The 12,662-nt window shown below is 40.6% G+C and overlaps 1 protein-coding gene across 1 annotated transcript; it reads left to right on the top strand.

The window, feature by feature from the left end:
• Positions 1–447: 447 nt before the first annotated feature.
• LOC111863363 (UDP-glucuronosyltransferase 2B37) lies at positions 448–11,225 on the top strand. The gene is made up of 5 exons (XM_023849620.2): positions 448–1,027; positions 4,774–5,598; positions 6,442–6,664; positions 7,742–7,961; positions 9,718–11,225. Exons 2-5 carry the CDS (start codon positions 4,774–4,776, stop codon positions 9,998–10,000), a joined length of 1,551 nt encoding a protein of 516 aa, XP_023705388.1. The 5' UTR covers positions 448–1,027; the 3' UTR covers positions 10,001–11,225.
• Positions 11,226–12,662: the final 1,437 nt, after the last annotated feature.

Below are 12,662 nucleotides of genomic sequence, written 5' to 3'. Positions count from 1 at the left end.
CCTGATACTGATTCTGCTTCTCAGAGTTTCACACTGAGGTGGATAACCTGAACTTTACAAGTCAGTTATAAAGTAATGCCTCTTCATTCTTACCTACACATAAACAAGACCCATGTGTGTCAGAAAACAATTTCGCACACAATTCTCGATTGAAATTGAATTACTTGAAGATAACAACAGTAAAGAACCAAGGGCATGTCAGTCACAGGAGAGGAATACAAAGGATATTTTGATAGGATAAATTGAAGGGTCTCTTGGGGATACAAATAGAATATTTAGATGGATGTTGAGAGAAATGGAGCCAAGGGGGCGGAGTGTGGACAGGATTCTTTTATTATTATTTTTGTTGACGTGAGAAACCATTTGTTGCTTTGGCTAATTGTAGCTTATTGTACCAATCCTAGATGATGGTGATTGTAGAGCAGTTGGTGGAACGAAGATTGGCAGGGGAAATCGAAGTACTTGGAGAAAATCTATCCAAGTTCCACATTGTGTCCACCACAAATCCCACATGACGAGGCCCGGGAAGCTAGACCCTTGGGGGTCACGCAGAAAGTTAACCACTTAAGACCAAGCTAATTCAGCGACAGTTAACAAGAACATATAAAATAACTGAAGCGCCATCTGTGGAATAAAACCTCATGGAAAGCCACGAAGTGAAGTAAAAAATGTAGCATCTTAGTTTCTTATTAAATTCTTTGTTGGGCTGTCAAGCCGCTTCTCTGAAGAATTCATTTCATAGGGTAGAGCAGCTCTCTGTTGTGGGACATAACGCTGTGCAGTTCGCTGAGAGTTGATGTCTAAACTATGTCACAGAAGATAGTTATCCTTGGAACCACCGCTGTGATCCTACACGAAACTAAAGTTGATAAAATGTGATAATGATGGTTTCTTACGTACGTAACCACTTAAACTGCATGACAAAGCAAGGCGCAGTTTTGTCATGACCGCAAGGTGGTGTTAACGCGAATGCTGCGTTTCGCTGCATTTGTAACGAACCCAGTGCAGATTAAACAGAAAACCAAAGGTATATATTTGCATTGTGTTATAGAAATGGATTTGTGTATGTACCTAAATTAATGGACGTTTAATAAAACTATTTTCTTGTTAATGGGTTTTAAAAATTAATAGCTCATTTTCGGTATGGGCAATGAACTTCCGCTGCATTAAAAAACACGCTGAGTTCCACGTATATTGTGAGCCCTGCCGACCGTTTTTGCATTGTGATGTTTGTTGAGTATGCACTCAAAGCACCAATTATATCCGTGCGGAATGTTACTTGTTGCTGACGTCTACTGGAGTTACTATTTATTTGTTGCTACATTCTTGTGTTAACTGTAAGTTTGATTTAATTGCTGGCTGCATGTCACTTCTAGTAATTTACTTTCCATTCTTCCAAAGAACTAATATGAATTCAGTATGGTGGGAAAAGATATCAGTTTAAATGTATGTGACAATATAAAGAGAGACTGGAGCAACAAATGAACACGTAAGAACATGTACGAATGTGTAACCAAGCTCCTACACTCTTGCACTTATATCCAGTTATCTGAAAAGCCTTTGTAAGCTTAATGTATTTTCGCCTGTGATCTTAAGCGTTGTTGGTAGACCTGCATGTCGCCTAGACGCCAAATCTGAACCGTAGTAAAAGCACTGTAACCGCACCACGCAGGAACCTCAGCAATGTCGTTGATTTACATTTTTAATTACAATGCACTGCATGTAAACGAACTGTACTACTGTTAACAAAAGGTGATACAGAATTGACCCCAGCACCAGCAGACGCCAAGGACGACATCTGGTCTTTCTGAGGGACAAGCAAGCTGCAGGTCACTTGAAAACCCAGAACGGAGCAGGAAGTATCCCGCTGTGTTTTCTGGGGATTTCAATGCTTAACTTCGACGGTTCGAGTCTTTGAAAATTTGAGGCTTGACAGATACGAGTCGCTATAATTTTCGGAGGGGCGTACCGAGCGATCGTTAGCGTACCTCCATTTATTTGAGAGCTGTCAGAGGGATAGTGTTGTACTTAGGCCCAAATTAACATGGATCTGGTTAGGGATTGGCTGAATGCAAATGAGAGAAACACCCAAATTTTAGGTTCAGCCAATCAGCAAAATTTCAGAGGAGAGGAATCCAGGCGTTCCCGGAACCGTCGGGACTTCTGCCTCTCCAGAGCAGTCAGTCATTACAGGGAATAACAGCAGTCACTAGACATCAACAGTGAGTAACAGGAGTGAGTAGCCAAAGGGGAGTAACAGGAGTAACCTCCCGGACGTTAAATCGGTGTTGGCCGAGTCCGGTGTACAAAGTCCAAGTGCTATGGCCTCTTAGTGTGTAATTCTAGTGCACATCTACAATAAGGAGCAACAGTGTTGGCGAAGTGCGAGTTTTGAGTGCTTTCTCTCTCCTTGTGTGGGCAAGGCCCAGAAGTCGCCCTGAGACAGAATCTCGTCCTACCGTCTGAGCAGTCGGAATCCCAAACGTCCGCCTATCCAAATCCCCACCTTTGTTTTCACCGTCCAAAACTCGTGGATTTCATCCAAGTCCACTGGCGCCCATACAAATTCAAATTCAGAGCAATCCCACACCCTACCCTGAACCAGACAGCTACAAGGAAGCGGCGGATGAAAGAGCAGACCACAAAGGGGCGAACGTGAAGGGCAGGTATAAGTGACGACCAACTCGAGAGGCTTGAAGTCTCACTGAGCGGTAACGACGAAGAGGAGGGCGGTAACAGTACAAACTTCAGCAAGAACTGATGATTTTCGTAAAACCTCGATATTAAGACAAACCATTGAAAGTCATCTTATAGTTTATAGTTGAAATTTCATTCCATGAAATATATCAACATAATGGCCCATATTAGCTTATTAGGTTACAAGAGAAAATATATATTGCAAGATAACAACGAATTTAGATTACTGACATTGATTATAATTATAATCGATAATTATCGATGTGTGGACAGTTGAAAAAAATATAATGATATCTCTCGTTTTTGTCGCCTGTGTAGGCTTTTGTATAGATTTCATTTTAACATAGTTTAATTGGCCAACGAGTTTCATACGTATACCAGACTCAGTAAGAACACTGTTCAGTGCTTACCGCCCAACTGAATCATAGAATATTAAGGACTCCCTATATAACTGAACCGACCACAGAGGCCGCACGTTTTGAGGCAAACCGTCTTCGTCCGCTCGAACACTGGGGTCGTGGGTTTGAATCCCACTCGAGGCATGGATGTCTGCCTGCGTTTATTCTGAGTTTGTACTGTTCTGTGGGTAGATATCGGCCTTGCAATGAGCTGATCCCCCGTCCAAGGAGTCCCACCGATTGTGCATAGATTAAGAAACTGAAAAAGGGACCAAGGTCGAAAGGGCTGTAGAGCAATAAAGAAATATATATATAAGGTGTACTGTTCCATTGTACTCTGATTTTTTCTGCTGTATCTGACGAATTAAGAAAAGTTAATCAGTAATTGATTCATAATGCTGACCCCCCCCCCACAAATTTCTGTTGCACATGAATCTTGAGAAAATAATGTTGTACGAATTTTTGTGTTATGTTGATAAAATCAATAGACTGTATTTCGACAATTAGTAAACCGATTTTACATTCTTGTTATGAATAAGTACAGGAATATGCTCCTTCCTCTGCCGTAGTAGTTCTTCCATATTGAACACAGAATTATTAAGTTTATGGACAGACCTATCAGGACTTAATATTTCACTTCAGTTAATTCTGGTAGAATTTGAAGATTAAAGTCTTCTAGAATGCGACGCTATGTTGGTACATATTTTCCGACGTCTGGAACAAAGTACTGCCTTCATCTTCAGGACAGAAAGGCAAGCTGAAGATAGAGGCAGTAAGTTCTTCCCAAAAGTCGGAAAAAAAGATCTATCAGAATACACAGCGACACATCTCAAAGACAATAATCTTCATAGTCACCGAAACTGGGACTAAGTGATAGTCCCACTTGTGAGAGGTGTCAAGAAGAAAATGAAACAGCCACACATATCCTGTATGAATGTGAGGCCTTAGCTTATTTAAGATTACGTCACTTGGGCCAGTACTTTATGGAACCAAGTGACTATTTTGACGCCCCCACGTACAAAATCCTACGCTTCATTCGATGCGCGGGACTGATGAGGGGATAATCAAAAGGGGAAGCACAATAGACCACTGTAGGTCGTGGGGCAAGGGCCGAGAAGGCCCACCCCTTGTACATTCATTCATTCATTCATTCATTCACAGTCACGGAGGTCAGAGTCTAAAACAGCATCATCGGAATTTGATCAATACCTGACAGTTCATATAGCGTTTGCCTAAGAACTAAATCTCAGGCTGGTGAGGGAAACTGACAACACTGTAAGAAACTGTTTTACTATATATATATAACGTATCTTGCAACAAGATAAGATTAGAGCAATCCAATACTTATTTGCGTAACACAATTAAGTCTAAACTTTTTATTCCCTTCCCTTTGGTTACACGCTTGCCATGTAACTCGTTACATTTGGAATTTTTGTTAACGCCTGAGACCATCGTATATTTGCTTCAGGTCTTGAAGAAATCTTTCTCCCGAATTTGAAGTCCTGATATGTGTTACGATACCACTGGTTTTCTGTTAGGGTACTACAGAGCCTTGTTATTAGTGACTTTGAAATGCAGACCTAGCGCATACCACTTGTTCTGTTTCAAATAACGTTCACAGTAGTGTTCTTGGTGAATCTGACGTACCGCCTACATCATACCAATTGTTCTGTTTCAGATGAACTACAGAGTCCTCGGCTTCGTGATTTTGACATCTTGGTGCGCATCCTTAGTCTCAGGCGCCAGGATCCTCGCCCTCTTCCCCTACATTGGGAAAAGCCACTTTGACGTGTTCGAGCCATTTGTTAAAGAACTCGCTACTAGGGGCCACCATGTTGTTGTACTCAGCCACTTCCCACAGAAGCAGCCAATACCTAATTACACGGACATTAGTCTTGTGGGCTCCATTACCATACACGCGACAGACAGGATTGATCTGCAGAACATGTCAGGCATAAGGCTGTTTAAGACTATGATAAAAGAATTTTCAAATTTTTTCGTAACATGTGATCAAATGTTGTCCTTTCATAATGTTCAGGAACTACTAAACTCTCAAGTTAATTTTGATCTCATAATAACTGAAACATTTCTTACGGATTGCTTTTTACCCTTCGTACACAAATTCAAGGCACCTCATGTAGCAATGAGTTCATGCATAATGTTCCCATGGTCAAACGACCGCATGGGAAACCCCGACAACCCGTCCTATATCCCCACACATGGAACATGGTTTTCTGACAAAATGAACTTCAGTGAAAGGTTCTTCAACGCCATTGCAAACATCGCATTTAAATTTTTATTCCATGCTACTGAAAGAATAGTAACTCAAAGTTACATCCGCAAACACTTCGGCGACGATGTACCATTGCTGTCCGACATCTCTAAGAACACGGATCTTCTGCTGGTTAACTCTCATTTCAGCCTCAACCGGCCACGGCCACTCGTTCCCGGCATTGTTGAAGTCGGTGGTCTCCACATCAAGCCGCCCAAGAAACTGCCAAAGGTAAAAGTAACGTGTGATCCTTCGGGGAATTTGGGCAACGTCGTTCAGTTTTTTTATTGTTTAAGTATGGTAGCATATTTGTTAATAATGAAGGGGGGGGGGGCGTCACACAAATAAATTATCCGCGTTAAGATCTTAAGATACAGGAAAATAAGGAAAATTCCAGGCACCACACGTCAAAATTACCTGTTATGGTATGGATTCGAAACGAGTAGGCCTACCTCTCGAATTCCGGTGATCTACGACTTGTAAATATCTGAAGCCGTTTGTTAATACGTCTCTTGTTTATGTGTTTACGTGGTTTGTTTTCTTAGAGACATCTATATGAATAGCTTCGCATTTCTAGATTGAATAGCATTTGTTCCCAGCAACATGCTGTTCAAGGAAGGAATGAATTTTATATCATTAATCAGAACTAAGGAAGAACCGTAAAATCCAAGTAATTCAAACCTAGGCATGAATTCTTATACTCTGTAAAGTAACTGTCGACAGAAGAACTGCCAGAACGTTTCTTTTCATCACGATCTCAATAACAACATTGAGCAAACTCAATCTCCTATAGCTTTAGTGTCGAGGACTCGTTCGTGAACACTCGTGTTTAATCCTAAATAAAGCAATGGACTTCTTCACTTCTAAATTATGATTCCCTTGAAAAGAATGAATACCAGCTGCTTGTTGTATCTTCCTCAAATTCAGAGGCTGGTTGTCAGTAGGTCCAACTTAAAATAAGCCGATATGCTTGTCATACTCGTATCTTCCCTAAAATTATATGCGGTAAATTTGATACTTTAATGTTGGTGACAGGAGGTTAATTCTGAATGAAATTTGTGATTTCATATGCAGGACTTGGAAGATTATCTGAACGAAGCGGAACACGGAGTTATCTACTTCAGCATGGGCTCAATGATACGTGCAGAAACGTTACCGTCCGAGAAGAGGGACGCCTTCTTGCAGGCGTTCTCCGAGCTGCCACAGCGAGTTCTCTGGAAGTGGGAATCCGACGCTATGCCTGGTCAGCCTAACAACGTCAAGATCGCAAAGTGGCTCCCTCAATTTGATATCCTGAGTACGGTTCTTAACAAGCTCAAGCCATTACAGTTAAACTTGTATATGTTAAAATTTACATGGAGCTATACCTCCGTTTCCCATACAACTTCATGACATGATGCTTAATACAACAACACAATCACAACAATATATTTACTATTATTTTTATTATTATTATTATTGTTATTATTATTATTATTTGTTTGTTTACTTGGTTGCATTATTGATTTATGTTAATGAAATTATTATTATTATNGTCTGGGACAGAAGCAGGGTTTTGTATAGGATATTGTGTCGGGGGAGAGAAAGGCAAGGTTAATAGGAGGGCACTAACCCTTAGGCTGGAGGGGTTGCTATGTGAGTCGGTCATGGCCTGTGTACCCTTGTGGATTTGGCGTCATGTCAGGGGGGGGGTTGCGGATTTTCTTATTTTTCCTTCTACCCTGAAGATGGAGGCGATACTTTCCCCCAAAACGTCGGTTAACAACATATCTAGACGGTGCCACACCCCAGAGACTGCTTTCTTCATTATTATTTTTTTGTATGTTTGCTTGTCTGCATTATTGTGTTTTCCTCCAGTGCTTGCCTGTAATTTGTCTTTGACTTTATGTTGTGTTTGTCCATAATGTAATACTTGTATCTACCCTGTGCTCTGTCTGAAATTGGCCTTGCGGCTGTTGACTCGGCACATAAATAATAAAGAATTGAATTGAATTATTATGACTCCGTGTAACGAATTAACAGAACTGAATAAGCTTTCATGCATACATTTCTGTATATTCTCCGAAAATTGTACGAGTTTCATCTAAATCTGTAATTCTGTTTATTTTAAAATTCTTTTTGAGAAGAAAAATAGCGGCTCCGGTCGTGCGCTGACCACGCGACACTCTCTATCCGCTAAAGTTGGCACTGACCTCGCCGACAAGCGGAGGTCGCGCGGTCAGTATAGTTCGCTTGCGGGCTAAAACCACGGTGTTTTCTTTTTTAGGTTAATATGTCTCCCCACCCAGTACATGTACATCTTCCGCCATAAGGATTCATGAGAGATTACATATAAGTCGCCGCAGTTTTAGTCCGTCTGTTCTGTTTCCGACAGATCATCCCAATGTACGCGTGTTTGTGAGCCACGGTGGACTGCTGGGCACCATTGAGACAGTGTACGCGGGTGTGCCCATGGTGGGCATCCCCATGTTTGCCGATCAGCCCATGAATATAAAAGCGATCGTAGATTTCAAGATGGGAGTTAGTATCAACTACAAAGATATCAGTAAGGAGAATATCTTGAAGGCAGTCCGCACTGTGTTGGATGAACCCAGGTAAGCTGTAAAAACACGGTGCAGTACACTTCGTCCAACCGTGCTCTTTTCTACTCGTACTTTCCAATGGCTGCAGATACAATTCAAGTATTTAATTTTTCAGATATTAATCAGTTTCTATTTATTTCAGAAAAAAATCAAGCTCAAAACAATTCAAATTTGTATTTCATACTCATCAGGTTCTTCTTCTTTCAGGTATAAATATATAAGTTTTAAATTAAATCTCATATAATATTCAGCCCAACTTTCAGGCGTGAAGTATGTGCGCACATGATCGCATACGTATATTTACGCGTATAACACTCACTTCCGTCTATAATGTAAACACAACTTTTAAATTACATTAAAAGTTCTTAAAATGTCGTTAAAATGACATTTGTTGCTACATGTTTCTGTTTCACGAAACCATTATCAGGCAACTGCTAACTGATCGAAATCACTGCACTGCATGGGCTTACATGTCAGTATATTTATGTGCTGTAATGGCATGTCGTTGTATTCGAGAATGTACGCCCACACTTTCCTCATGCTATGTTCATGTTGCGGCGTTCACGCTCTGTTCCTTTGTCAGTACTTTCCCTAGGTCAGGCGTGTGTCCATTGTATACAAATAACATTTCAAATAAAAAGTTTTGTTTGCAATATAGAAAGACGCGAGTGAGATATTAGTGCAAAATGATGTTGAAATATAATATTATGCGTATAACACTAACTGACAAAGACTGCCTCAGGAATTCCGATGTATTGTTACCGCTCACTTCTTTGGGCCCTTTACGTTGGGCGCCACGCTCTTACAGTCCTCCTTTTATCCTACGTTGTGCTCCACTTATCACCGTCCTCCCTCTTCTCGTGGATGTCGAGAAGTTAGGTGGGGAGGGAGGAGATGTGATTGTTGGAGCTGGTACGCGAGAGCAGGTAAAGACGGGAGTATCTGGGTTCTGTTCAGTAATTTGTAGAGCTGAGTTCCTATCCCGGGTCTTATATGGGTCTGGCTCGGGCAGGGCAGGAAGAACCTTTCACTACAATCACACACCTCTTTCGACCGTTGCACTTAGTGGTCATTTAATTCCCTCCAGCTCACTGAATACAAATGAATCTATTAATAACACTTATTTAGAACTTTACTTGTAATACTTTTACGGAAGGGCCTTAGTTGTAAATTTTGCGTCCGACTTTGCCGAAAGTTGTATGAAGACTCCTCGAGGTGGAATGCACTCTCTCTGAATCCTGAGGTCCACGAACCCCAGACTCCAAGAGAAATCTACTCCTCCACTTCTGCCATTGGTTAAAGTTTCAAACTAGGAGGTTCCCTAAATTCTGAATTTCCAATCATGTTGCTTTGCTATGTGATTCTGGCAGATGCTGACCTGACGCTAAGGTTGACAGCCCCTTGATGCACTACGACCATGGGATGAGGCTCCGGCCATCCCACTTCTAAGTTATAGCTGTTCCGAGCTGTCAGCTCTCAAATTCTCAAAGACTTTCCGACTTTGCTGAAACTGCCAGAATTCCAGGAAAGTACCAGATGTTACTTCCTGTCCACATAGCAAAACTAGAACTATGTCCCTTCTCCGTTGGCTATCTGCCGGATCTCTTTGTTTGTAATTTTGTAATCTTAACTTAATACAGATTTAATTAATGCACAATAGTTCACCCATCAGAATGAACGGTTACAGTATCACACGCAGTGTAGCAGTGGAAGTTAAAATACTGCATCCCTGCTGCTAGCAATAATAAAGCTATCCTTTTGTGTACAGTTACCGGGAGAACGCGAAGCATCTGTCTAGGATTTACATGGACAGACCGATGTCCGCGATGGACACTGCCATCTTCTGGACGGAATATGTCATCAGACACAAAGGAGCAGCACATCTGCGTCCTGCAATACTACACCTCGCCTGGTACCAGTATCTGCTGCTTGATGTTCTTGCAGTGATCCTCCTCTTTGTTATCACTGTCTTCCTTCTCTTCTACATTATAACAAGGAAACTCATTAAAAAGTTCACGGCAAAACCCCAAAAGAAATCAAAACAGAGCTGAGAAGAACTGGAGACAACATTCACACATCTCTAGCTAGACAAATATTTACTTCCAAATGGAGCAGTCAACACAACAATAACAACAATACTCAATAAGACAAAACAGACACTATCGCCTTAACTTTTGTTTGTTTGTGCAGTTCTTATTGCTTCATGTTTTGCCCTTTCTTTTTGGCTCATCCTCAGACAATACCCAACCAACAGCATTAAGTCCATGAACTGTGTCAAAGCATTAAATATGGATCCATATTTTAATAGAGATTAAATTATTAAACTTCGATTTATACAATTAAAGTTACAAGTTGCTATTAGATAATTTAAAACAATACAAAAATTAAATTGTTAAAAATATTGAAACATGTTATGCGGCGGCTAATTATTGGTCTGCTCTGTTTCCCTGTGATCGAGATGGTCGAATTGCTATTGATGGGGGGGGGGCCTTGGTGCATTGGGGTCCTTCTCAACATTTTAAATTTTGTTTGATTTACACTCTTCTTGCTGCTATGTAAGGTCTATCCCCAGTATTATTTTTATTCCTATGTGAGGTCTAACCGCAATGTTTTGAGTAGGACTCCCGTTCCAATAGATTTTGTGCGGGATTGGCTGTAACGATTAAGTGCGGCATAGAAGCTTTTTATATGTGCATGTTCATGTTTTTAAAGGTTCTTAAAGGCTTATATAAGTAAGTCAGTGCATGTACTTCCGTATTACGTGGCTATTGTGCTGTGTGTTTTCTTAAGTCCCCTTGGTGATGATAAAAACGCTGTACCAACGGTTCCGTCGAAACTGATTTTCTTAGTGAGGGGCCTTACGTGTAACTTCGGTATATGGTCGCGAGTTGGTACATTGAGTCGGTGAAGGGAGGGGAAGGGGGTGTCACGTAGACATATGTGGGAAAGGAGGGGGAAAGTATGGGTTACTCTAGGGTTTTGTTAGAATATCGAATATCGGGTTATTTAAATCAGTAAATGTATCATTCATTTGCAAGGCTTTTTTTGGAGAGGTCGTAAATATGATACCCCTCCAACGTGTTGAACTTGCGCCCTTCTTTCGCAATATTCAGTACTTTCATGGCTTGGTCGATCGTATCATATGCATGTCCAGTTTCAATGTGTTGCGCATATTGTAATTCTGCTGTTTATTAGTCCTAATCGCATTGATGGGCCGCCTCTGTGGTCTAGTGGTCAGAGTTCTTGGCTACAGATCCAGAGGTCCCGGGTTCGATTCCCGGCGCTACCAGATTTTCTGGGTCTGTAACGGGATCCACTCAGCCTCGTGAGGATAACTGAGGAGCTGCTTGAATGGAAAAGTAGCGGCTCCGGTCTAAAAAACCGAAATTAACAGCTGAGGGAATCCGTTACTCTGCCCACGCGACACCCTCTATCCCGCAAAAGTTGGCACTAACTTCGCCGACAAGCGGCGGTCGCTCGTTCGGTACAGTTCGCTTGCGGACTAAAGGTCACGGAGTTTATTTCTTTTAGTTTATTGGTATTGATGTGCTCTCTATATCGGACATTAAAGGTGCGCCTAATTTAATGTCTATTCTAATACGGATCTTTAGTTTATTCTTTGCCACAATTCACGAACTTAGCTATTTGATGTGTATTGCCTGAGGGTGACCTGAAAAGAAAGGGCGAAATATGTCACAATAAGAACTGCACAAATAAACAAGTGCTGATACGATAGTATCTATTTTGTCTCATGTGTATTCTTTTTATTTTTATAAAAGATAAAACAACTCCATCCAGTGTGACTGTTGAAGTTTTTACTACTTCAGTTCTTAACACCCTCACATGTTTTGGTCCTTATAGACCATCATCAGAGGGACATCAATACTGCTTGGAAACCACTATTACAATGGGTGTTCTGAACCTTAAAATATATACACATACAATGTTTGTAATGCACAATAGATAAAAAATCCAAAGTTTTCACAACTACAGCGGTTGTCTTCGTATATTAAGATTTATTTTTGTGTTGACTGCCGCAATTGAAAGTACATTAAGACACACAATGGGATGCATATTTTGAAAGTAGATAAATATTTGCCTGTCGTGAAGATTTTGCATTACGCATTGCAAATTCTGGGCTGTTACATTTACTTGTAGGACAAATTGAGGCTATTTCAAAGTGACTGCCGGTCAGAGAGCATCGCTCAAAAAGTCTGTAGCTCATAATTTGTTAAATATTTATATTAGTCAGTATTAAATAATCATGCTATACAAATGTAGTTAATTTATTGAAGAAAACAGTATTAAGAATCAATGTGAACACCACCAGAGATTCTGATACATGCTTTCAGAGTTCTAAGGAACACACGGACTGAACTCTTACAGCTGGTGTACGAAGATTACATCAAAGTAGTAAACTTATGTCCTGGGAATGTAAGAAGTTGCGTTTCCATCAAAACCCACTTCTCTCTTATATCTTTATGACTGTAAATACTGTCTGATTGCAATGAAAAAGTAAAGATAGACAAAAGAATTGTAAATACCTTAATATTTCCAAGAACTGGACTGAGATTTCTGTTGACTGGAATAAAATGAATGTTGGTTCAGTTGATAATTCGTGGATAGCAATAGTGCATACTGTTCCATTAATTCCTTATGGATATTTCTATAGAAACACATTCATTTAAGGAAAGTACACATACCCAAATCTCT

The sequence above is a fragment of the Cryptotermes secundus genome, unplaced genomic scaffold (assembly GCF_002891405.2).
Source record: "Cryptotermes secundus unplaced genomic scaffold, Csec_1.0 scaffold568, whole genome shotgun sequence".
Taxonomy (NCBI): domain Eukaryota; kingdom Metazoa; phylum Arthropoda; class Insecta; order Blattodea; family Kalotermitidae; genus Cryptotermes; species Cryptotermes secundus.
This window is presented reverse-complemented; position numbering and strand designations above follow the sequence as displayed.

Bases quoted from the DNA above. Each gene is read 5' to 3' on its own strand.
- LOC111863363 (XM_023849620.2), top strand. From the start codon at position 4,774: ATGAACTACAGAGTCCTCGGCTTCGTGATTTTGACATCTTGGTGCGCA. The intron at 5,599-6,441 runs GTAAAAGTAACG...TTTCATATGCAG, and splicing joins CGCCCAAGAAACTGCCAAAG to GACTTGGAAGATTATCTGAA. The intron at 7,962-9,717 runs GTAAGCTGTAAA...TTTTGTGTACAG, and splicing joins ACTGTGTTGGATGAACCCAG to TTACCGGGAGAACGCGAAGC.